Source organism: Castanea sativa, chromosome 4 (assembly GCF_040712315.1).
Source record: "Castanea sativa cultivar Marrone di Chiusa Pesio chromosome 4, ASM4071231v1".
Taxonomy (NCBI): Eukaryota; Viridiplantae; Streptophyta; class Magnoliopsida; order Fagales; family Fagaceae; genus Castanea; species Castanea sativa.
Genome location: NC_134016.1, coordinates 34,894,769 through 34,920,343, shown reverse-complemented (window position 1 = coordinate 34,920,343; position 25,575 = coordinate 34,894,769). Strand labels below are relative to the sequence as shown.

The following is a 25,575-nucleotide window of genomic DNA, read 5'->3' as shown; positions in this document are numbered from 1 at the left end:
CAAGCCAGCTCCCTCCATTCTTCTCAACATCCTACTAAGCACCTCCATCAAAATCAAAAATAGCATAGGAGATAGCGGATCTCCCTGTCTTAAACCCCTTGAGCTACCAAAGAAATCAGCTGGGGACCCATTAATCAAAACAGAGAACTGAATTGTGGATATACAAGAACGGATCCACTTACACCACTTCACTCCAAAACCCATCCTGTTCAGCAAATACAACAAAGCCTCCCAATTCACATGATCGTAGGCTTTCTCCATATCGAGCTTACAAATGACTCCAGGGACCCTACTCTTCCCACGACTATCCACACACTCATTCGCAATGAGAACTGAGTCAAGGATTTGTCTTCCACCCACAAAGCTATTTTGATTCTCAGAAATCAATTGATCTAAAACCACTCTCAAGCGGTTAGCCAAGACCTTAGCCAGGATTTTATACACACTCCCCACCAAACTAATAGGACGAAAGTCTCTGATGTTGGAAGCACCATTCCTTTTAGGAATTAAAGCAATGAAGGTCGCATTAAGGGATTTTTCAAACTTGCAATGATGGAAAAATTCTTCAAAGACCGCTAAGACATCTTTCTCCACTACCTTCCAGCAATGATGATAGAACGCCATAGTGAACCCATCCGGACCTGGAGCTTTGTCCCCTTCCAGATCCCTAACAACTTGAAGAATCTCCTCTCTCTCAAACTTCCTTTCAAGCCAAACCCTTTCCCTGTTGTCAATGCGATCAAACTCCAAACCCTCCACAAAAGGCCTCCACTCCTCAGTCTCCTTGTACAAATTTTTATAAAATTGTACAGCTTGAAAAGTTACCTCGGAGGCCTCTTCAAAGACCACCCCATCCACCTCCAAAGTCTTTAGATGATTAGAACGTCTATGGGAGTTAGCCATTTTGTGAAAAAACTTGGTGTTATTATCCCCCTCCTTGATACATAACATCCTAGATTTTTGTCTCCAAGATATTTCTTCTAATGAAAGAAGATGCTCCACCTGGGATCTCAAACCAGCCCTATGAACAATCTCCCCATCAGAGAGACCTACATCCCCCTCCTTGGCGTCTAGGGTTATCAACTCCTCCAGGAATTGTTTCTTTTGACGCGCTATATTACCAAACTCTCGACGATTCCATTGCACAATGTCCTCTTTCAGAGCCTTTAATTTTTTCGCCAGCACAAAGCTAGGAGTACCTACGAAGGAATGTCCACCAAGCAACGAAATCTTACTCAAGTCTGTTTGGCAATAGCTTATTTGCATAGTGTTTATCAAAAGATATATAGTTTTTGATAACTTTTATGTTAAATGTGTGAAAAAAAACTAAAAGCTAGTTTATTTCCAAAAAGCTAAAAGTTAGATTATTTGCAAACAAGCTGAAACAAAAGGCAAATAAGCAATTGCCAAACAAACACAAAGCAACAAGAAGCATGAACTTCCTCGAAGAAATCTAAACATCCTTCTCCATAACTCCCCAACTATACCCACTAGAGTTCTTTTTAATGCGCATGTGTAGCTTCCTTGAAGAAATTAAACAACCATATAGACATAGTCCTACGTAATAGATGATAAGGGCGAAGCTTTTGAACTTTTAGTTAACCATGGTCCAAATTTTCACATAATGGTGTCGCAATTGTTTTCAACACCCAAGGAAAGTAACCTTCAGATATGGTTTCGGAGTTAATTATTCCTTAAGTGACCCAGCTCTGATGAACATTAAAAATACAGCATACATCTCTAATGAAATGTTTTAATCTTTTAAAATCAGTTAAACAACACATAACCTGGCTTTCAATGGGGAGTTGACTCGTCAGCAACCGCAAATAGTAGGCTAGTTTGTCATGGGATGTGATGATGATGCCTTCACCACTTTTGTCAAACTGAGGTCTACCAGCCCGTCCAAAGATCTAAAACAAATATATCAATGTGATCAGTAAAAACAGCTACACAGTAAATCAACAACCGCAGCTGTATATTAAATGAACTTGTTTTTATATGTATTTCCAACAGAAAATTTCAGGTCTTACCTGCATAACATCAAGCATGCCTAGATCTCGCCACCCACCAGCCTTCGGATCATATAATTGTGTCCCCTGAAGGATGACACCACGCAGATGGCAACATAAGAGGACAAACGTGAAAACTATATGAGACTTATCAGGCTACAAATGCTAATATATTCATAACCAATAACATTTGCAAGTATACACGTGTGCACACACATTTTGTGTGTGTATGTAAATCAGTAAATGTAGTCAAAATTGGTTTTGAACATTAGTACTTTCATAAATTTCCATCAAAGTTACAACTTTTCATACTAGCTTTTCTCTTAATGGGGCGACACTTCATTTAAGTGTTTCATAGAAAGGGTACTCTTGAGATGCAAAGATGCAAAATAAACCAACTGAATTGAAAAGGGATCCTATTGGTAACAAACAACCGTGATAGCACATGCAAATTTCAGTTTCAGCACATTGCTAGACAGAGCCATGCATCTGCTTGCTAAAACTGGCAAGTTAAAGTTTTCAACAAGCTGAACAAAAAGAAAGTCATCTCAGTTGCAGCATGTGTACTTTAATTAAGAGTACTTTATCTAATATACCAATTTATTTCCTCTCTTTTTCCTATCCCGGTGGAGGTTGCAAACCGTATTGAACAACTTCAACAAAACTTTCTTTGGAGTGGTATGGGGGATGATAAAAAAACTCACTTGGTGAAATGGGCTATGGTTTGTGCTCCTCTTCAATCTGGGGGCTTGGCTATTAGAAGTTTGAGAAGTTTTAATAAAGCGCTATTTGGAAAATGGCTAAGGAGATTTGGGAATGGGCGACAGGCTTTGTGGAGGAGAGTGATGGGGATTAACTATGGTTGTAAAGGGGGAGGTTGGTGCTCTCTTCCCGTAACTAGTCCTTCTGGAGTGAGTGTTGTGGAAGTCCATTAGCCGTGACTGGCCTTCTTTCTCTCGTCACATCCAGTTTGAGGTTGGGGTTAGGTCTATTGTTAAATTCTGGCAGGACATTTGGTGTGGGGACACCCCTTTGAGAATGTGCTATCGAGAATTATTCACTATAAGTCGAAATAAGGAGGCTTATGTAGCTGATTTGGGATTTGAATTTTGTAAGAGCAATTCAGGATTGAGAATTAGAGTCTTTATCCAATTTCATGGATAGTATTTATGGAGTCTCTTTGAGGGGAGATGGGGAAGATAATATTTGTTGGATGCCTGCTAAGAGAAGAGGTTTTGAGGTTCAATAGTATTACCAGATATTGACAAAAAGAATAGACCAGTCCTTCCCTTGGAAGACTATTTGGAAGCCTAAGATCCCTCCTAGAGTTTTTTTTTTTTTTTTTGGACTGTAAATTTAGGGAATATTTTGACAATTGATAATTTATGGAAACGGAAATTTTGGATTTTAGATTGATGTTATATATAAGAAACGGGGAATTAGTAGACCACCTCCTTTATCCATTGTCCTATTTGCTTCTGACTTATAGTCTATTGGGTTTTGCCGAAGACAATAGTTGAGCTTTTGGCTTGTTGGCAAGGAAAGTTTAGGCTACATTGGAATGGTGCTATGTGGATAGTTGTCCCTCATTTTTTGATGTGGTGCATTTGGTGGAAGAGAAATAACCGGCACTTTGAGGATTCAAAAAAAAAAAAACAGTTCCAGATCTTAAACCTTTCTTCATTGAGCCCCTTTTGGACTGAGTTGCAGTGTTAGGGTTTCATTCTTTTTTGTTTTAGTTCATGGTTTAATGGACTCTTGTACTTTATGCACTGGATTGTACTTTGTCCCTAATGTATACTTCCTGTAGACTCAGGCAACACTTTTTAAAATTTTAATATATTTTTCATTACTAATCAAAAAAAAATTTTAAAAAAAAAATGTGCTCAAACTTTACAGCAGAGGAGGGTTGAAAGCACGACCCAAATCGTCTATTATTCCAAAAACATGTAAAAGAAGTAGAAAAGTTTGACCAAGCAAAGAATAGACAGACTTAGAAGTAAAACAATTGATATTGAGGATAATGTAAAACTTTATTCCAACTAGCCTATTATCCACTTGTCTTTGGTTATGCGATTAGAAAATAGATTACTTAAATTGCACTGATGCAACAGTTAAACAGAGAACACTTGCAATGAACAAATAAAACAATTACCACAAACCTTTATCACAACAGTGTGAGCAGGCAAATTTACACCCCATGCCAAAGTTGCTGTACAAACAAGTACCTAAAGCAGCAAATTATAAAAATGCGCAAATATGTCAGTGAAAATCCAAAATTACTGAACTATGAGTGAAAATTGAATGAGCTTTACCTTCAAGAGTCCATCAGAGAAAAGCCGCTCAGTCAAACCTCTATCAGCACGTAGCATCCCAGCATGATGAACACCGATTCCATATTCAAAAAGTTCAACAAGATCTTTGTTTCTAGACTTAACTACTTCCCTCTGAAAAGCATAAAGGAAAATCTAAGAACAAAAAGAGAAAAAGGTCCTAAGAACAACCGAAGAAAATGAAGCATTAAGTTCCCTGCCTTGATTAAGTCAAACTGTGGATGTTTATCATTGCTAAAGAGATCAAGATCATCAAATTTTCGGCCAAGTTCAACCTGTTCAACATGCCATAAAAAAGATTAGTGTAAGCATAGAACACACTGATAAACTTCAAATAAGATTGCCCCATCATAGACACACATAATACCCATAAACGCATTCATTGGCATTTGAAATCTTTAACAAGAAATGTAATTTCAAAAAACATACAGATCTATCACTCATTGGAGAACAAAAGGCATAATCAGCTGTTGTCGACAAAAAATCAGACAGGTAAGATGATCAGATATAATGACAATATATTCATGAATGGAACGCTTGTTATGAGTAGAATTTGAAAAGGTGCATAAATTCATATTGCTATAGCTGCTTCAATTGCTTTGACAACCATCCAAAGTGATGCAGGACAAAATTCAATGGAAAAATTGAAGAAAATTAAACAAAAAGAAATGATAGGCCTAGGAATCAACACCTAGGTTGCCAGGAATCATCACCCAGCTATTGGAAAATTCCAACATTAAATTTTTATTTCTCAAATCATATGTCCCCTACATTAGATAGGCTTCCAGGAAACATCAATTAGGAAAATAACACAATCCCACACAATCCTCAATCATAACAAAACATTAATGAAAATTAAAATTCAAATAAACATTAAATTTGGTGATTCAATTCAAATGAGCACTAATATTATACATGTTTGTAAAATACGATGCCCTCTCTAATTTCTTCTTAATCCATAATAGTTTTCTCCTCTACATATAAATTTTAGCATTGCCGTCCTCTTCCCTAAGCCGCAAAACTCTTGACTTCAGTCTCCAGCTTTCCTCCTCAATTAACATGACTTATTGTAACTCACACCTCCACTCAACTCCCATTTGGATTTTCCCTCCACAAATAAAGCTCTCATCTCCTCTTTCGCATCCAATTCCTTGACCTCCCTTAGCAACTCTTTCTTCCAAACACCCACATCTCCAAATTTGTCTTTGTTCCATCAAATTTAGGTCTTGCTTCACAGCTCTTAATTTTGACAAAGTACAAAACTTAGCCCTCGTTTGGGAGGAGGGAATGTAATGGAATGAAAATGAATGAAAATAATAATTTTAGAATATTCTTCTCTTCCCTTGTTTGGGAGTTTAAGTGGGAGGGAATTGAATGGGTAAGAGGGAATATTCATTCCTCTTTATTTCCTTAAAACCTCTAATTTTCATTCCCCTGAAATTGGGAGGAATGGGAGGGAATGGAATTAGATTTAATAAATTTTTAACTAAAACTCTCAAAATACCCCTACATATCAACCCTCTATTTTAAAATAGGAGTCTAATAGTAATATTATCATAAAATGATTCCATTTCATTCCCTCTATATTACTCTCAAACAATATTACTTACATTCCATTCATTTTCATTCACTTTCATTCCTTTATTTTAAAACATCCAATCAAGGTTACTTAGTTTCATTCCATTCCATTATTTTCCCTTGCTTAAATACATTCATTTTCATTCCCTTAAGATCATTCCATCCCATTCCCTTAGAAACTCCCAAACGAAGCCTTAGGAACCTTGGTAATGATGATTCTCCCACCACTGCTTCACCTTCTACACAAACACCTCTGACCTCAGCCACATATTTTCGAACTTAAAGTGAGACTTACCCCTCTTGAAACTCCCATTTTCAAGCATAATAGGAAAATGGTCCAAAGCGTACTAGGAAGCAAGCTTTGAGCTGAGGAAAAATGTGCTTCCCAATCTTATGAAACCAGAAATCAATCCAATCTCGATATGGAAGGAACTTCCTGATTGTTGGACCACATGAATCGCCCACCCATCAATAAAAACCTCAGTCAAAACTTGCTCAGGAATGAAGTCTAAAAATTCCCACATAGCTAGAGAGGACCTGCTTCCACCAGCCTTTCACTGGGAAATATAACTACATTAAAATCCCATCCTCATCGGCCTTCCACAATCCAATTAGCACTAAATTTGGTGATTCAAATCCAAATGGTCACTAATTTTGGTACCCTCATCACAAAAGCTTTCTTAATAACAAGCTAATGTAGTGATAACAACATTATTAATGGAAACCTGCATAACAAGGAGTTCAAGGCAAAAATACATCCAAATTGATTACATTTAATTGGAAAGTAGAAGGGTATACCAATTTCTGAGCTGTTTTTGCTGTGTCCTTGCGTGAATGAACAAACACCATTGCCTGATGACCTTGCCTTAATGAATCAACAATCTGGCAAAAAAAGTATCATAAACTAATATATTGACATCCCAACAAATTACTCACATGAGCCAAGATCAAAAGCACAAACCTTTTTATAGCAAATCTCATTCAGCAATTCATTGCGAGCTAAATAGTTCTGCTCACTAATTCCAACATATTGTTGAGCAAGAGGAACAGGACGATAACTAGAATCAAAGAAGAAGAGTCCCGCCTCTGGATTCACTCTCAGAAATTGTGCCACCTGGGTGCTCACAGAAGAGATAGAATCCATATTAAAAAGCGAAATGCAAATGAGGCTTCAAATTTAGCCTCTACAGGCTAATGAGAAGGAAATTATAAGTAAGAATTATATGGCCAAAAAACCTCCAAATAATTTGGTAGGGTGGCTGAAAGCCCCACAATACGTATCATTGTTTGTGATGACTCCACCTGTAAGAGAAAAAAAAATACAAGCAAGTACATAGAATTACAACCAATTATGTTACAATTACTACATTTCCAAAGTATAATACAAAAACCAAATACTTTCGCAAAACTGACATATTGATCCACATGGCATCACCTAAGACATTTAGTCATACACATCATCAGGTTGGGTGAAACTTGTCTGTCAATAAGAACAAGTAAAAATTGCAGATTTTTCCACTAAAATAGTTAATGATCCACCCAGTCACAAGTTACTGGAGACACAAATCTAAACTTTATAGGACTAACTGAATTCTTTTTCTTTTTCTTTTTCTTTTTTGTCTCTGCAATCGGAAGGAGTATTACAAAAAAAAATGTAAATAATTGGAACAGTAAATTGATTCAATCTTATAAGATACGGCATTTAAGGCATTTTGCAGTGCCCTAATCTTCTACAACACACCATTCCCAACAAGATCCAATACTCTTAATACAATTATCCAATGTAAAACATGACAAAACAAAGGTTTTTTGGTACCAAAATCACTTTCTTCAGATTTTCTCAAATGCACTTTCCACAAGAAGATCCAATAATCTATATGATGTTATTCAATGTTAATCTTATGCTGCCCCCAAACTCAAAAAATCTCTTCATGCCGCACTCATTCTGAACTTTGTTATTGTTGTTGTTGTATCAGTTTTGGTTTTGTCGTGCATTAGGATTGCTTTTGGATTGTCATGTGGTAGCTGAATGTTGAGTAACATGCTTACATAGACTACTAGGGTTTTTGAGCTCCCAAAAAATAAAATAACTACTAGGACTACAAAAATAACCTCAACTCTAGAAATTAATATAATATTAATAACTTAATTAACCAATAAGTCCTAAAATAAAATCCAATTGACCAATAAAAATAATCGATTGGTGTTGACGTGATGTTTGTGTAAATCAGCTGGGGAAACTGTAATTCATATACTTCTTCACTCCCCTATTGCTTATGAGCTGTAGGGCATGACTTTCGCATTGTTCGGAGTTATGTAGAGCCAGAACGGGTGGAGGATCTCCTAAAAAGCTGGAACCGCAGGCTGCGTGGACCCAAAAGTCATGATTTGGAGTGCGAAACCCCATTGTCTCATATAGTGCCTATGGTGTGAAAGAAATGCATGGACCTTTGAGGGACAAGAGAAATCAGTACATGATCTTAAGACTCAAATCTTTATTTCAGTGGATAAATGCTTCGTCTCTGTTTTCTTTTGATAATATGTTTGAGATGCTTGATTCTTGTTCTTTTGGTGCTTAGCCTATTGTCCTCTTTGCACATATCCTGTGTACCAGTTTCTACTTTTTGATTTCTAATAAAAGTTTTATTACATATAAAAAATCCTCTATTGATCCATCACACTCTAACTCTATGCAATGTCCTTTAAATTATTCTTCCATTAATAGATGGTGGTCACATAAATTACAATGTTCTACACCAACTGTCAACCTATCAAAACCTTTCTGGTACTCTCTACAGATTCAGGACCAAATGTGTAAAAATTTTAATGGAAAAACTTGTGGCCCACCAAAAAAACAACAAAGGAAAGGAAAGAAGGATTAACGCTTGATCACATTATAACATACATAAGTATCTGACTTCTCCAAGCTGGTAAAAGAGGCATGAGTAAAGGAGGGCATAAAATTTATATGATGTTAAAAAAAGTCATCTAAAGCTAAGGCCTGAGAGTGATAATGAACAATATATTACAGTGGAACACATCTATTTAACTTCCATTGATGAAAGTGATTACTTTCAACAATGAGAAGAAATGATGATCTACTAAATCTTTACCTGACGGAGGGTCCGAGCAACAAGTGCCTCTATTACAGGGCCTCTATCATCATTCAAGAGATGCACTTCATCGATAATTAAGAGCTTCACCATCATTGAAAGTGACATGTCACTACTCTTGCGCGTAATGACATCCCACTTTTCAGGTGTTGTCACTATCATCTGATTGACAAGCAATTAGTAAACCATTAGTTCCACCATGCATGTCTCCAAAGCACCCCTAAGCATGCCTTTAAAAAAAAAAACAAGCAACCTGAGTTTCTTCAAGTTCATTCTTTGAAAGTTGCATGTCTCCAGTAAGTTCTCTCACAGTCATGTTCAGTGGAGATAAACGGTGACTAAATGTTGAAGTGACCTCTGCAGCTAATGCCTAGAAATACATGACCAGAAATAACCTATCAATCACGGTTACTGAGGCCCCCTTCCCAGTTCCCTCCCATCCCTCAAAAAAAAAATTAGAAAAAGGGGAAGGAAAGGGGGGGAAGAGTAATGTATGGGTTGGTTTTACCTTCATAGGAGCAACATAAACTATCTTAAACTCATTTTTATGCAAGTAACCATCCTTGAAGTGCTGACCAATCTGAAATAAACCATAAAACTCACTCATACATCTGAATTTCAGAAACTACAACAGACACTGCCAGTATCATTTCTTTAATTTAAGTTTAAATTTGAGTTCAAAAATATTTCATGTATCACACCTAAGAAGAACTTTAAATATCATAATATCACCAATAAGTTAAAACAATCTTAAACAGTCAAAAACTGAATTGTACTCATTTATATAGAGCATAAAATTTTACATATGCATATGACATGACAAAAGGCATGCCTTTATATCAATTAAAAAATAAAAAATAAAAAAATAACTGAAAATAAGAGGGGTGTCTATAAAAATATTGGATGTATTTATTCCTCAGCTCATACAAAATCATAGGACCTCTTCCATATAACGGCACAATGTGCTCAAGGAATCAAATATTATTATAAAACCAAAATTGTATTTTACTTCCACCTCAAAGTGCAAAGAATAACAAAATCTAAAACCCCAAAATAGTAAAGTAATCAAGGTACAGCTAACTGATTGCACACCTCATGTAGAATGGAAATCATAGCAATATTTGTTTTGCCAGCTCCTGTTGGAGCACAAACCTGCAAGTATATGAACACTTCAGAAATATTAAAAGCAGCACTTTTACTATTAAGGTGTTCCTGTTACTAAAATTCGATGACTCACTAGTATATTCTCATTAGTGTAATAAACTGTTTGAAATATCCGGCTCTGGATGCGGTTCAGAGATTTGTAGCCACGAAAAGCAGCTTGTGCGAAGTCATCTAATTCCTTTATCTCAATCTGACAGCATATGATAGTTTTACACAAAATGAAGAGAAAAATCAACATGAACAAATGACAACTAGAAGTAATAATAGAGTAGCAATAGCAACCCAATTGGTTATTAAAAACAGCAAGATAGACTTATCCAAAAAGAGAACTCTAATTTGTCACAATCTCTATGCTGCAACGAAATATGGTCAAATGACCATTGCAAGGCAACAAAGCATTCTATCTTACATAAAGTTCTCCAAAAGAGAGTAGTATCTACAAGCTTATAGATGAAAAGTAGCGTAAATTAATCAGTTTTTTTATTTTGTTTTACACACCTGCTGGATCTTGATCCCACAACCCCACCCTCCATCCCATTATTGTGGGCTCCATACCATTATTGTGGGAGGAGGAAGTGCTATTTGAGCTAGAGCTCATTGACTAGTGTAAATTAATCATTTATATCTTAAAGCCTGTCTTCAGTTAATGTCAAAGAGAAAAGAAAAGGGGAAGTTTCTATGAGGTAAACAAGTCAGGTCAGACAATATTTTAGTGCTGTCACAAATGGCAAAAGTCAGTTTCTTATATTTTTTGATAATTCAATTGTTACAACAAGTGGGGAGGGGGGTTTTAAGCTTTAAAGGAGACCAAACAATGCCATTGAGCGACAAGACTCTTGGCAATTAATTTCTTATGTTTTTTATTACAAAATGTAGAAATTGCACAGCAATTTTTGCTCTTGACCGCGCTTCTTAACAAAGTGTGCCAATCTTTAATTCTTTATTAAAGAATCTGCATATTCATAAAGCGATACCATTTATATCCCATAAGGAGCTCTGTATAATGTAGGGTCATGCTCTAAGAAGTTCAAATTCAGAGGTCCAGATCTGATGCATACAAAGGGATTCCTTCTTTTCACTGTATCCTCTGATAATGCCTCCCTCCCCCAACAAGCATTTTACAACTCACAAGGAAGATTTTATACTCATCCAGTACCAATGTCATTTGATATGAGTAAGCTATAGTGTTATACAGAACAGGAAATGATTGACGTGTTTTATCATAATTATCCAACCACTTGGCCCATAATTACAAGTAAAATAATGATAAATCAAGTGCTTATCAATGCCACAAATCAATGAAAAAACTTTTCCCATATCAAATCACATTACATTAATTCAAATGCAGATTTGGTTGCAACTACTTCCAGTAGAAATATAGAATCTCAAAGTGTCCAAAAGACACAGCAAGAGAGAGAAAGAGGGAGAGAGAGAGCACCATGCAAACAGGCAAACAGGATTAAAAAGGTATTAAGTGAACACAATAGATTTTGGTTTTAGACAAATTCTTTAAAAATTATATGTATATACACACACATACAAACAACAAACACCTTAGTAATGTACAGTAAGAATAATAACAAGCATATCTCAACCAGATTTTTTCTCACTTACAGCAATTTGCCACACAACTTGCTCATTATCAAATCTTCCCATGTACCTTAAAATGTTCTATATTTTTCTTTTCCCAGAATCTTGCTCTCTTATCAATTAGCGTCTCAAAGTCATCAATTTAAAGCACAAAGGTCAAGAGATCACCCAATAAAAAGATATTGATGATTTACTATGATGAATATGAATGTATAACACAACAAAAGAGAGGTACCAGTTTCTCTCCAGGTTTCATTTCTGCAGTTGGCAATGGGGGGATGATGACCTCCTCATAGCCCTTATAATGCTTCCTGACAGTTCCTTGAGGAAGAGCAGTAACTGCAAGTGAGAGGGGTCCTGGGCCAGATCCAATCAGATCATCAAATGGACTTTTCCTTTCACTTGCTTGAAGTAAAGAAGAAAAATTTGCAGCAGACAAGTCACTCTCAACCCCATATTCTGTTCCTCGTCTATGCCTTTTTTCCTCCTTGCGCCGAAGTTTATCAATTTGCCTTTCAGATTCTGTTTGAACTGTAACCTAAAACAGAGGTGGAAGCAAAGAATTGATGACAAATCTAACCTTTCAATGAATTATAGATTAATAAGAACAGTTTTTTCTCTTCACACAGAGATTTGATAGATTTTTTTCATACAAAATTGAGATGGTACCTGAGTACCATAACTCGGCATTCGTGATTGCGTATTCGAAGTCGTTTTGTCAGATTTCAGTACAAGCTTACCATGATGGATAGCATCAACAAGTTCCTTCCGATGCTGGAAAAAGAAAGAATATTTAAACCGCCGTCAGGAAAATTCCAGATTAAATTTCAACATTATGCCATCCATTGTTCAAGACTATTGCAATATGAATTTCTTTTGATGGGGGGACAGATGTTGCAAGACAAATTCATGAATCAATAAGAACAGTTCATATTCTTACCGATACAAGTTCTTGAACAGTCTCGAATGCACTATCCCCAACAAGATCCAACAGATCACCAGCAATCTTCACAAAAAGTCAAGATAAAGATATTTTAAATCGTCAAAAACCTATTTTCTTCACATGCATGCTCAAAAACTACACTCGTAAAGCCAAAATAAGAATAATTATTGATACCGCCTCGCCAGGTTTGTCTGAATCAAGCACCCGGCAAATGGCCATTGCCAGTTCGTCGCGTGAAAGCAGTGAAGTACTTCCCCCAACTATCCGGTCGCATGCATCTCTTAACCAACTCAAATTATAGTTTCCCCCATCAGAAGCAGAAGGGTAATGTGGAGAGCTGTCATGTTCATACCAGCCTTCATGAAACAAAGAAGGCACAGTCCTTTCCTCACCCAATAATTCCCCATCCTCCAAAGAAACATCTACCAGAAACCGAGCAGGTGCTTGAAAAACGAGGTCAGCTCCAAATTCTATATCATCGCCACTCCCATTTACATGCCACTCTGAAACAAGTGGAGGCCCATGGTCACTAGGCTGCAATCTAAAAAGATTTTGAGCTAGAGAGGCAACTCTCCGCAGGTTAGCATCAGAAACCATGTGACCAAGAAGTTTTTGCAAGTCCAACCTGCATTTCAGAATCACTAACTGTAATCACTACTAGCTCAAGTTACACACTCAATCTACATTTAAGATAAACCAAATGAAGGGGACTATTCATGCACCATGGTGTATTTCATTTGGAAACTAGTATCTGTTTTTATGAATTTTTACTTCTGGGCTGCAATTTATGCTTAATGTGTCACCATTTTTATCTCAGATTATGCAAATTCTTCACCAATATAGTTCACGACAATTATAGTTAAACCAACTCTGTTTTGTGTTATTCATAAATTACACACTTTGAACCAACCTCACCCTTCACCTTGCTCTTATAAAGAGAGGAGGTGTCATTTGAGCTAGAGCTCATTGGTGAAAATCATAATTAAACCAACATGCCGCTTACCACATTGCAAATGACATTTCATAATGTGATTTTATTTTCAATTTGAACAGAAAGAACATAAAAATAAAAAATAAAAAAGGACATCTAACTCTTACTTCTTCTCAGCAATATTTCTATCAACATTGTCCTCCTCCACTGGACCAAAAAGACGATAAGCAGTGAGTGCCACCTCACGAAACGCTTCAGAGGGCACTTCTCCATCAATCAACTCCACTACCGCCACAATGAACTGTTTATATGCTTGTCGAACTTCAAAAGAAGCTGCTCCACATATTTGCATTAACAGAGGAACATCATAACAAATTCAATGAGAAATAAATAAATACATCCACACAAAGATACATACATACACATATACATTGAGTAATATATAAGCATTTAAAAAAATACCTTCTTCCCATTGATATACAATTTTCCGTGCAAGTTCAGATTCATCAATTGTGCTCGCAGAACTAATCATACAGTTCAAAATTCAAATAATTATTTTTCATAATATCAAGCATAAAACAATAAGAACTAAAGAAATGCTTGAAATGAACGTGGCAATCAATGTCATAGACCCTATAAAGCGTTACCTCTCCGTTTGTTTGCCAAGAAAGCAGAAGAAAATCAAGATTACATAACATTTTAAACCCTGTGCCTTAAATTTGGTAAAATTTTCCAAACTGTACTAACCTCACTTGAAAAGATTTAAAAAGATAATTTTATCTTGTTATTGTTCTTGTTCTTTATCAATTATTTAAAAAACAATTTAGGACTCAGAATTCTGGTTTCCCATACTTTCCTATGATTTTCTTGGCAACCAAACAGAGAATAGACGAAGAATGAAAATGAATTGAGAGGAATGGTTACTTCCGAGGCTTGTTGAGGTTCTCGAGGATGACTTTCCGATGGAGATAGGCCTGATCGACATCGAAGGGGTTTCTCAGAGAGTTAGTCAAGCGGGGAAGTTGGACCAACATTCTTGCCGATTTTGCGTGTGGAGGTTTAAACTTTTCTGAAACCCTAGAAAGCGTTTCTTCTCGGAGAAGATCTTTGTGCGAAGGTTTTTTCTGAAATTCTTGAAACGTTTCTTTCTTGGTGCAATTTTTGTCGCCGGAGCGAGAGGTTGAAGAAGAAGTCGTAGGTGTGTTTCGTATTTATAGGTGTGAGGCATGGCAAAACGGCAAAGATGGCATGCCGTTTTCAATCAGACGACACCCCAAATGCCCAAACTTCAATTTGATTTTAAATCTCCATAATTATTAGCAAATATCTCCAATATTTCTTTTTAATTTCAAATTTATCACATTATATTTTTAAACTGTGCATTTTAATTCTTTTTTTTTTTTGGTAAATTTTTTTAATTCAATTCGTAGTTTACATTATGCACCTAAATTTTGGGAAGTCTTTGCACTTGGGTGCGCAGTTGTCAATATGTGTGTGTGAGAGGGAGATAATTTGATAGTTAAGGGAAGATAAATTTGAATTTTGAATGTGTCTATTACATACCCAGAAGTATTAGTTGAATTATAAAATTCTTGGCGCGCTTCTATTAATATTATTAGTATGAGAATTATAAATTGTAGTGGTAATATTGATGTTAGGTTGGGTTATAAAACATATAAGATATTAGTTCAATCAGAACATTTGGAGGTACTGAAGTAGTTTTTTCTTTCAATTTTTATGATATTGGTTATGCCAATTTTCTTATTACATTGCTATTATGTATATAATTTTAAAAATTGCTATTGGATACTACATATACAATATCAATTCATAATTACTATCCGTAAAATTCTACTAAATACAATACAAAATAAAATAATAAATTCATCCAATAATATCTCCTAAATTGAATGGGAATAGGTGCATGAGATTGTTCAGCTCAATTACAATTTGTTACGTTCAAGATTCTAGCATACAAAATATCTAAATAAAATAGTATAAAAAAATATGTTCATTAGTTCAAGGAAAAAATAACAACAAAAATCTAATTTGTATGGAAAACTTACAAAAGCAAAATTCAATTTTGAATCTAGTTAATTTTTTTCTAAGCATTGGTTGTGTGTGTGTGTGTGATTAGGTTTTTTATGGTTTACTTATATTGAATTCCTCGTTTTCTACATTGAATTAACTTACTTGGTACAAAAAAAAACTTACATTAGATGAGACATATGACGCAAAATTATACTCTAATTGAATTCCAATTTTTACACTGAATTAACTAACTTGGCACAAAAATTTAAAAACTCAGATTAGATGAAACACGTGGCACAAAATTAAACTCTAATTGAATTCCAATCTAAAATCTAATTGGATTTTCTCTCAGCTTTACATATATATATATATATTTATGATTCTACAATTGAAGTCCAATTTTGCGCCATGTGTCATAAATAATTTATTTTTAGAAAGAGTTTTATTTCTTAATTTTTGAATCAAATGTGTGAGCGCATCATAAATATCCATCCAAGTAAATTATTATGTACAAAAACCAAAGAGTTTATAATTAATTAATATAAAAAACATTTTAAAATTAAAAAATTGACAATTTACATTTTCTATCTAATAGTAATATTCTTACAAGACTTTTTCAAGAGTTAAAAAAAAAATATAAGAGCAATTGTCAATAATATTTAAATTATATATGTAAGAATTATACTATGCATTTTAACATATATATCTTTTGAGTATATTTATACATATGCATGGGGTTACAAGCTAGTAGATTACCTCACCTGGCACAAAAATTAAAAAACTTACATTAGATAAGACACGTAGCGCAAATTGAAGTCTAATTAAATTCTAATTTTTACACTGGATAACTGACTTGGCACAAAAAATTCAAAAATTTAGATTAGATAGGACACGTGGCACAAAATCTATATATATTTAAAAGCTGAAGTTTAGTAATATTTATTGTTATTACACTCCAGTTGAGCAACATCATCGACCGTGTCACCTTTTTTTCCTTCGTTTTTTAAACAATATTAATATATATAAAAAATAGTACAACTTTATATATTATATAACTCAGTAAATCCAACTCACTATGAACAATCTTATACATTATTTAACTCATTAAATCCAACTCACCATTAATTTAGCCTTCTTCAAACTCTCAACTCTTCATTTTTTCCTTCAAAACCGTTTCGCTCTTTTGAAGTTTAAACCCTTCAATTGCCACTCATGTGATTAAAAATGTTGTTTTTAACATTATAAATTTCCAGATGTTCTCTCTACCTCTGCAAAAGTTGCCAAAGTGGCATTAGATTTGGAAGTCCCTTTGAGGTGTGTTATTTCCCTTCTTATTTTTTCTTTTCCCCTAACTTCGGTTTTTTCATTGGATTTCTAAAGTTTGTGGATGATATGTTTTTTTGTGGGTTGCCGACAATGTGACCACTTTGGGACTATGGGTGGCTAGGGTTGATTTGTCGATTATGAGAAGGGTTTTCAAGAATTATAAACCACTACAACAACTTTTTACTTCATATTCATGTTGTACAATTTTTATTTTATATTTGTCTTTTTCCCGTTCAATTTGTTTATCTTTGACATTTTAGTTTTCTTACATTTGACATTTGTTTAACTGTATGTAACAAAAAATAAAAAGAAAAGAAAAGAAAACCAAAGTTTAATGTATTTATTTCTGATAGTTTTAAAACAACAATAGAGTATATACTGTAATTATACTCCAATTACTGCTTTCGAATTTGTTGACTCAATGATTATTTTTTGTTGTGGGACCTTCCCCAATTTTTGTTTGGCTTCGACAAATATTATGTTTAGCACACATTTTCTTATTATGTGTAGCACATAATAATTTGATCTTGCAGTCCAATAGATAACAAAAAATCTACCTCAAAACTTTGGTCACGACGAAATAGAAAATCTCAAAACATGATTGTGAGTTTAATTTTTATCTGATTTTGATAATACTAAATGTGGAATTTGATTCTTGCAGGGTTTAGGATCTTTGACCTAGATAGATGAGAGTTTGACAATAAAGATTTCTTAAGTGACCAGAGACACTTCTAAGGAACTTTAAGAGAAAAAATAAAGTTTTTTCAAAACATCAATTATTATATATATTATAGATATATATAGACATTATTTTTGGTTTTTGATTCTTTATTGATTTCATGATTTAGTTATTAAAAAAACCCAAAATAATAGAACAAAAATGGATAATACTTTTAAAAATAGTTCGATTTTTAAGGAGAACAAAATATTTTCAATAATTTTTAGAGAATAAATTATACATTATACTCTATTATAAAATAATTATATATTCTCACGCATCGAGAAAACAGAGAAGAAAACATCATTCCCACAAGTTTTTTTGCTTCCTGCGCCCTTACTAGAAAATGGGCTCTTTTTCCAAGGAGGCATTCTAGTAGGAAGGCCAACTGCTACATAAGCCGCCATCAGTCCAGGAGAGAGGCAAGCTACCTTTCTTTGATCCACCTTCCCAGGTAGGAAAGAGATCGAAAATAGGTCGTGTATGGTCGCACGAGTCTGCGACTAGTCTGTATATCTATATATATAATAATATGTGAAGTTAAGAGAAATTCAAATTAGAATTCTAAATTAGAGTTTCAATTTTGCGTTATGAGTCATAAATTATTTATTTTTAAAAAGTTTTATTTTTTAATTTTAGAATCAAATGTGAGACCACATCATAAATATTCATCAAAGTGAGTAATTAAGTACAAAACCCTCATTCTAAAAAAAAAAAAAAAAAGAGTACAAAACCCAAAAAGTCTATAATAAATTAATAGTAAAAAAAAGTGTTTCACAATTAAAAAAAAAGGGGACAAATTACATTTTGTGCCTAATAATTGTGAGGACACTAATCGGACTTATCCGCTTTGGGAAGCCAGTCCCTCACGGTTTAATCTCAGGCGACATGGGCACGTACGGATCTTCACCATCTGGGGGCTTTATACCGCAGTCCCACATCGGCAAGAAATCCCTCCCACTCATGGTTTATAAGCTTCTGGAGCGATCATGAGTGTACCACTACTACTCCCACTCATGGTCGCTCTAGAAGCTTATAAACCATGAGTGGGAGGGATTTCTTGCCGATGTGGGACTGCGGTGTAAAGCCCCCAAAGGGTGAAGATCCGTACGTGCCCATGTCGCCTGAGATTAAACCATGAGGGACTGACTCCCCAAAGCGGATAAGTCCGAGCCCTTTTAATGTGAGGTCACTTCCCCAATTAATCGGTTATTGTCCGCTTTGGGGAGCCAGTCCCTCACGGTTTTGTCCTCGTCCCCGAGTGCAGGCAGAATTTTCACCTGGACCAAGGGCTGGGCTTGTAATCGCAGGCTTGACACCAAGTCCCACATTGGTTAGAGAACCCTCCCACTCATGGTTTATAAGCTTCTGGAGCAACCATGAGTGTACCACTACAATAATATTCTTACAAAATTTTTTAAAGAGTCAACAAAATATAAAAATAACTATCAATAGTATTTAAATTATATATATAGGAATTATATTATACTTTTTATTGTATATCTTTAAGTGTATCAATACATATGCATGTGGTTACAAGCTAGTCTATATATATAATAATAGGTTAAGCTAAGAGAAAATACAATTAGATTTCAAATTGAAATTCAACTAGAGTTTAATTGTGCGCCACGTGTCCCATTTAATATAAGTTTTTAAATTTTTGTGCCAAGTGAGTTAATTTAATGTAAAAATTATATTTTAATTAAAGTTTAATTTTGCGACATGTGTCCCATTTAATCTAAGTTTTTTTTATTTTTGTGTCAAATTAGTTAATTTAATGTAAAAAAGAGGAGTCTAATATAAGTAAACCATAAAAAACATAATTTTTGAATGATTTTATATTTATGAGCCTTTCTTTTTTATAGAATTAAAAACAATTCAAGTTTATAAGTCATCTATATATACATATATATAGAGGGTTGGGTTCAAGTTACATTTGGTGTAACTTTAAGCAATATTACACCATTCAATGTTTTTTAATTAAATGCAAATATTGATAAATCCACCGTTAGATTACATTATCATTGTATATTCTTAATACTTGCAAAATTTTAAGGTAATCAAAGATTAATTGTCATGTCATCAATCAATTGTTAAAATTCAAGTTTTTGTGGTTTAAAATAATACATAAAAGTTGAATTTATTGATCAAATGGTAAATAACATCCGATTGATATGAAAATTGGTATGCATGTAAATAACATATAGAACATGTAATTCAACGGTTGGATTTTCAAAGTATTAATTCAATAACAAGTTATTGAGTTGTGTAATATTGCTTAGAGTGTAATTGAAATTTTTTAATTTTTGCGCCATATGTCATAAATTATTTATCTTTAGAGATATTTTTATTTCTTAATTTTTGAGTCAAATGTGGGATCACATTATAAATATTCATCAAGTGAGTCATTGCATACAAAAACCAAAAAGTGTATAATTAATGAATAGATTTTTAAAAAAAATTGACAATTTACATTTTTTATCTAATAATATTCTTACAAGCTTTTCTAAAAAGTTTTAAAAAATAATAATGACTATCAATAATATTTAAATTATACAAGTAAGAATTATACTATGCATCTTAATATATATCTTTTAAGTATATTTATGTATATACATAGGGTTACAAGTTAGTTGAATTAACTCACTCGACACAAAAATTAAAAAACTTATATTAAATAAGACACGTGACGCAAAATTAAACTCTGATTGAATTCTAATTTTTACACTGGTTAACTAACTTGTCACAAAAATTTAAAAATTTAGATTAGATGGGACACGTAAGGCAAAATTGGACTCTAATTGAATTCCAATTTGAAATCTAATTATATTTTCTCTAGTTTGCTTATTAATATATATATATATATATATATATATATATATATATATATATATATATATATATATATATATTAGAATTTGAAATTAGAATCCAACTTTGCGTTATGTGTCTAAATTTATGTGGAGATCGCACCATAATTATCTAATTAAGTTTGTGTCATGTGTCCACTTAAGTTTTTTAATCTTTGTGCCAAGTGAGTTAATATGTGCAAAATATTAAAAATTTAATATTAATGAACTATTAAAATAAAATACAATCATTATATTCAATAAAAAAATCACACAACAAAGATCACGACATGTTTTATTTTATTAAAATTTTTTAAAAAGATCATAAATAATTTTAGGTAAGAATTTTAATATGTGACTAATTATTTACTTTAAAAAAAATTATATTTTATGATAAAATTTGTATCTAATTTTAAATGTATCCATATGTATACATGTGTTACATAGTATTTTTTTAATAATTTGAATAATTATTTATATTTTTATGATAAAAATTGTGTTTAATTTTAAATGCATCCATGCATTTGCATGGGTTACATGCTAATTATACATAATATTAGCTTACACATTTTTTTTAAAGCAAACATTTCTAAAATATGTAATAGTTTCTCATTATATATATGTGTGTGTGTGTGTGTGCCCGCGCGTGGGGTGTGATTTAGAATTTAATTGAATTTAGACTCTTCCGTTTTTTCTTTCAATAATTCACTTACTACAAAAATTAAAAATTAAATGGACATGTGGCGGAAAATTGGACTCAAATTGAAATCCAATTTAAAATCTAATTGGATTTGAACTCTTCGATTTTTACACTCAATAATTCACTTTGCACAAAATTAAAATAAAAACTGATTAATTAATTTGGCACAAAAATTTAAAAATTTAAATTAGATGAGACGCGTAACGCAAAATTGGACTCTAATCGAATTCCAATTTAAAATCTAATTAAATTTTCTTTCAGCTTTATATATATAGATATATGTATATATATATATATATATATATATATTTATATGTACGTAGCCCTCTGCATATACTTAAATACAATTAAAGACAATTACAATTATACATTTTTTTAGAAGAGATTTAAATTATACATAATATTAGCTTACATTTTTTTTAAACTATATATTTCTAAAATATGTAATGGTTTCTCATTATATATATAATTTAGAATTTAATTGAATTTAGAATCTTAGGTTTTTTTTCTCAATAATTCACTTACCACAAAAATTAAAAAATAAATGGACACGTAGTGCAAAATTGGACTCCAATTGAAATCCAATTTAGAATCTAATTGAATTTAGACTCTTAGGTTTTTTCTCTCAATAATTCACTTACCACAAAAATTAAAAAATAAATTGACACGTGGTGAAAAATTGGACTCCAATTGAAATCCAATTTAGAATCTAATTGAATTTAGACTCTTCAATTTTTACGTTCAATAATTCACTTGGCACAAAATTTAAATTTAAATGGGAAATGTAACGCAAAATTGAGAATCAAATTAAAATCAAATTATATTTTCTCTAAGCTTTGTCTATTAATATATAATATTGATTCCTAACAAAAATATTCAACATTTATCTCAATTTTTTTTAGAAACATTTATCTCATTGTTTATTTAAGATAAAGTTCAAATTAATGATATTAAATATATAACTCTAATAATTTGCCATCGTGTCGTATGAAGAATCCAAAGCAAGTCAATAATTCAAACCCTCGAACTTAATCTTTACGTTGTGATAATATTGTTCATAGGAATGTCATCATCTCTTTCCATATAATTTGGATTAAGTTCAGTGTTTTTGTACTGTAAACATAACACATGTCCTAAAATGGACACGTGTTCGTATATTTTCTAATCTATAGGATCACCAGATAAAAACTTTCGCCTTTCCTATTAGAAAGTTTTCTCGTTATTTGCATAAGAAATTGATGTTGCCCTTTGGAAGAATATATACTCATCTTAATTCTTATTATATAACATGTATAAGAGACTTTTACTGCACAGCCACAAACCACAAGCTAAACAAACTAGGTCTAGGATCCAGGGGGCAGTGGCACTTACTGTGAGCCCCCTGACTTAACAAAATTTACATATATAATACTTATTATTTGTTTATTTTATCCTTAAGAATATTTTTGCACTCTTTAGTTGAAATCTTGCATACCCTAATCACAAAGTAGTCCAACCCAAAACTAAACAATAATTAGACATTTAGTTTATTATTTATGTTAGTGATTCAAGAAAAAACAAAAGTTAGTAATAGTTCGAGCGTTTGATTGGTTAAGTAGACATTTAGTGTAATATAATACATTTTATATTGTTTGGTTAGAATGGAAAATGAGAGGAAAAGAATTGGGGTGGATGAAGTTTTTCACTGAGACCCACTATTTTTTCCCTTCAAATTTAGGAAGAAAAAGGGTAAGTAAATGACATTGGGAATAAAAGTACAAAACTACCCCCGACTTTCCCATATTTGTACTTTTAAAATAAGTGCATAATAGTAATTTACTCTCTATCATTTCATGTTTCCATCCTCTCTACTAAACACATATGATAGAAAACACACATATGATAGAAAACACAAATATCTTAAACTCCATTTGTTTAGTTGCAAAATGTTTTATAATGCAAAATTTTCTTAATGAAAATGTTTTATTTTCCGATGTTTGATTGCATTTGTGAGAATGCTTTGAAAAAATAATTTCAGGCATTTGGTCATTGGTGTGGCGTAAAATGAAAAGAGAAAACATTCTATCAGGCTGTGGCGTAAAACCAGTGTTTTACGCCAGCCAACAGAATCCTGCCACGTAGACATTCTATTAAATCCCTCTCCAAACAGCTCCAACCTCACGCCAAAACAGAAAACAGAAAAACCCCTCAGACAAAAAGCTCCAAACCTCCCCCACCGCCAGCTTGATCGCCGGAGCAAAACAATTCCGAAGAAGAAAGAGTTCTCGCCGCCGTGCCGTCCTTTGCTTGCCCAAACCTCCACCACACCACACACCAAAGCTCACCGCCACAGAGGTCGTCGGAGCTGTGCGTGGAGCTTGGAAACATACCGGAGCCACCGTGAGCCATGGTCCAAAGGTTTGTTTTCATGATTTTCCCTTTTCCCCAATTTGGATTTCGAATTATTGATGGGTTTTTCTATTTTCTGGGCTTATGGGTTAATTGGGTTTTGATTTTTATTTTGACGGAAATGAGTATTATTTGGGTTTGATTGTTTTTGCGTAGTTGATTTTTGAGATCAAAGTTTTCAAATTGGGGGCTTTTGGTTGAAACTAGGGTTTTGATTTTTCTGGGTTTTTCGTTGCATGGTCTTGATTTCTTAAGATTGAAATTGGGGGATTTTTGGGTTTTGATTTCATGGGTTCATTTATTAAATTAGGATTTCTTTTCTTGAATTGGAAGTGTTGTCTTGCTTAATTGGATTCAATTCAATAAATTTTCAAGCTTTTATGAAATTTTTGAAATGATTGGGGACATGAGGTATTTGGATTTTCTGAAGTGAAATCAACCTTTTTTGGATTTATATCAATCTCGTTTTTTACAAAAAATTGGTTTGGATAATTCATTTTAATCTCCTTTCATTACCAAAATATTTGTCTTATTTTTAATGGGTTTGGATTATTAATGTGGCTTTGATTTTGGCATGTGTATTCGGGTACTGGAGCTTTCTGGAAATGCAGCTAGGGACAACAAGAAGAATAGAATTGTGCCGAGGCACATCCAGCTTGCGGTGAGGAACGACGAGGAGCTAAGCAAGCTTCTGGGTTCTGTAACTATCGCTAATGGAGGAGTGTTGCCGAATATCCACCAGACCCTTTTGCCTAAGTAGGTTGGCAAAGGAAAAGGCGACATTGGATCAGCTTCACTGGAGTTCTAGAATCCTAGTGCTTTCATATAGAGAGGGGTTGTTTTAGTAGTTTGTAACATATATCTATTTTTCTGTTTTTGTACTTGTGCCAACTAAATTTTCATGCTATGTTTCTTGTTGATGAAATGAATCTTATTGCTTCTACATACTTGTCCGATGCGCTTTCTTATATTTGTCTTTTTTTTACTGAGATTAAATTGAAGGGTGAGATTTTGGATGATGGTATTTATGTGATAGAATGGTTTTGTTGGGGAATTTGCTGTTGGGTTTCTCCACGAAGTTATATTGCCTATGAAGATGGTTCTGTTGTACTCAGGCGTTCTTCGCAATGCACTACCGTGTTTCCTCATACGCTTTTTTGGTGTAATTGTGTTTCAGATTAAGTGAAAGAGCCTGCTTTTTTAGATGTATTGTGTAAATGAGTGTGTGATGATATCTTCATATTGGGTTCACTTGATTTCAATTTTTATTCTAAATTGAGTTGTTATTATGTCAAATTCATTCCAAACTCCAAACATGCAGAGACCAGAGACCATCAACTCAAGCTTAACCTTCATTTAGCTCACCCATATCACATACTTACAATATACACACTCACCATGCATTATATTCAAAATTTTATTTCAAGCATCTCCCTTACAGCCCCTGCACCTCCTCTTTCTGCTTATCCTCACAGATGGCATTATGTTTTACTGCATCAAGGGGGCAAATTCACATAGCCAATAATAGCTGCTCACTTGATAACATGTAGAACCTCATTATTCACTACAAATACAAACCAAATCCCCTACACCCACAAAATGTTCTTTTCTATCAAATAATTATAGTGGGATACACAATGAAAAGTAGCCCTACTATATATCTTAAACCTTCATATCCTAGCTGAAAGTGGGATCTAATTTTAAGTCTTTTGTACAACACCTCAGAGACATTCTGAGCTAATCTAGCCAGAAATTTCAACTTTTGCAGGTACTTAAAACTCAAAATAAGTTATACAAGTTCCAAATAAAATGTTTTTTGATAAGTTCCAAATAAAATGTTAATAAAATATTATAACGGAGTATTCTTAACTAGTATTTCCACCTTCAAAAACTCCTCAGACT

General features: G+C 33.4%; 1 protein-coding gene across 1 annotated transcript in view; it reads right to left on the bottom strand.

Moving 5' to 3' along the window:
* Positions 1 to 14,852, bottom strand: part of LOC142631527 (DExH-box ATP-dependent RNA helicase DExH14) — a 39,089-nt gene extending 24,237 nt beyond the window's left edge. Inside the window, exons 1-20 of the mRNA XM_075805693.1 lie at positions 14,586 to 14,852; positions 14,124 to 14,185; positions 13,829 to 13,994; positions 12,905 to 13,355; positions 12,728 to 12,793; positions 12,457 to 12,561; positions 12,023 to 12,325; positions 10,271 to 10,387; positions 10,126 to 10,185; positions 9,542 to 9,613; positions 9,287 to 9,403; positions 9,034 to 9,195; positions 7,157 to 7,222; positions 6,882 to 7,034; positions 6,719 to 6,802; positions 4,543 to 4,617; positions 4,325 to 4,456; positions 4,172 to 4,237; positions 2,031 to 2,096; positions 1,788 to 1,910 (exon numbers count right to left, since the gene is read on the bottom strand). Of these exons, the coding sequence (XP_075661808.1) occupies positions 1,788 to 1,910; positions 2,031 to 2,096; positions 4,172 to 4,237; positions 4,325 to 4,456; positions 4,543 to 4,617; positions 6,719 to 6,802; positions 6,882 to 7,034; positions 7,157 to 7,222; positions 9,034 to 9,195; positions 9,287 to 9,403; positions 9,542 to 9,613; positions 10,126 to 10,185; positions 10,271 to 10,387; positions 12,023 to 12,325; positions 12,457 to 12,561; positions 12,728 to 12,793; positions 12,905 to 13,355; positions 13,829 to 13,994; positions 14,124 to 14,185; positions 14,586 to 14,695 (2,556 nt within the window). The 5' untranslated portion in view covers positions 14,696 to 14,852. The remainder of the gene's footprint in view (positions 1 to 1,787; positions 1,911 to 2,030; positions 2,097 to 4,171; positions 4,238 to 4,324; positions 4,457 to 4,542; positions 4,618 to 6,718; positions 6,803 to 6,881; positions 7,035 to 7,156; positions 7,223 to 9,033; positions 9,196 to 9,286; positions 9,404 to 9,541; positions 9,614 to 10,125; positions 10,186 to 10,270; positions 10,388 to 12,022; positions 12,326 to 12,456; positions 12,562 to 12,727; positions 12,794 to 12,904; positions 13,356 to 13,828; positions 13,995 to 14,123; positions 14,186 to 14,585) is intronic.
* Between the last annotated feature and the right edge of the window lie 10,723 nt (positions 14,853 to 25,575).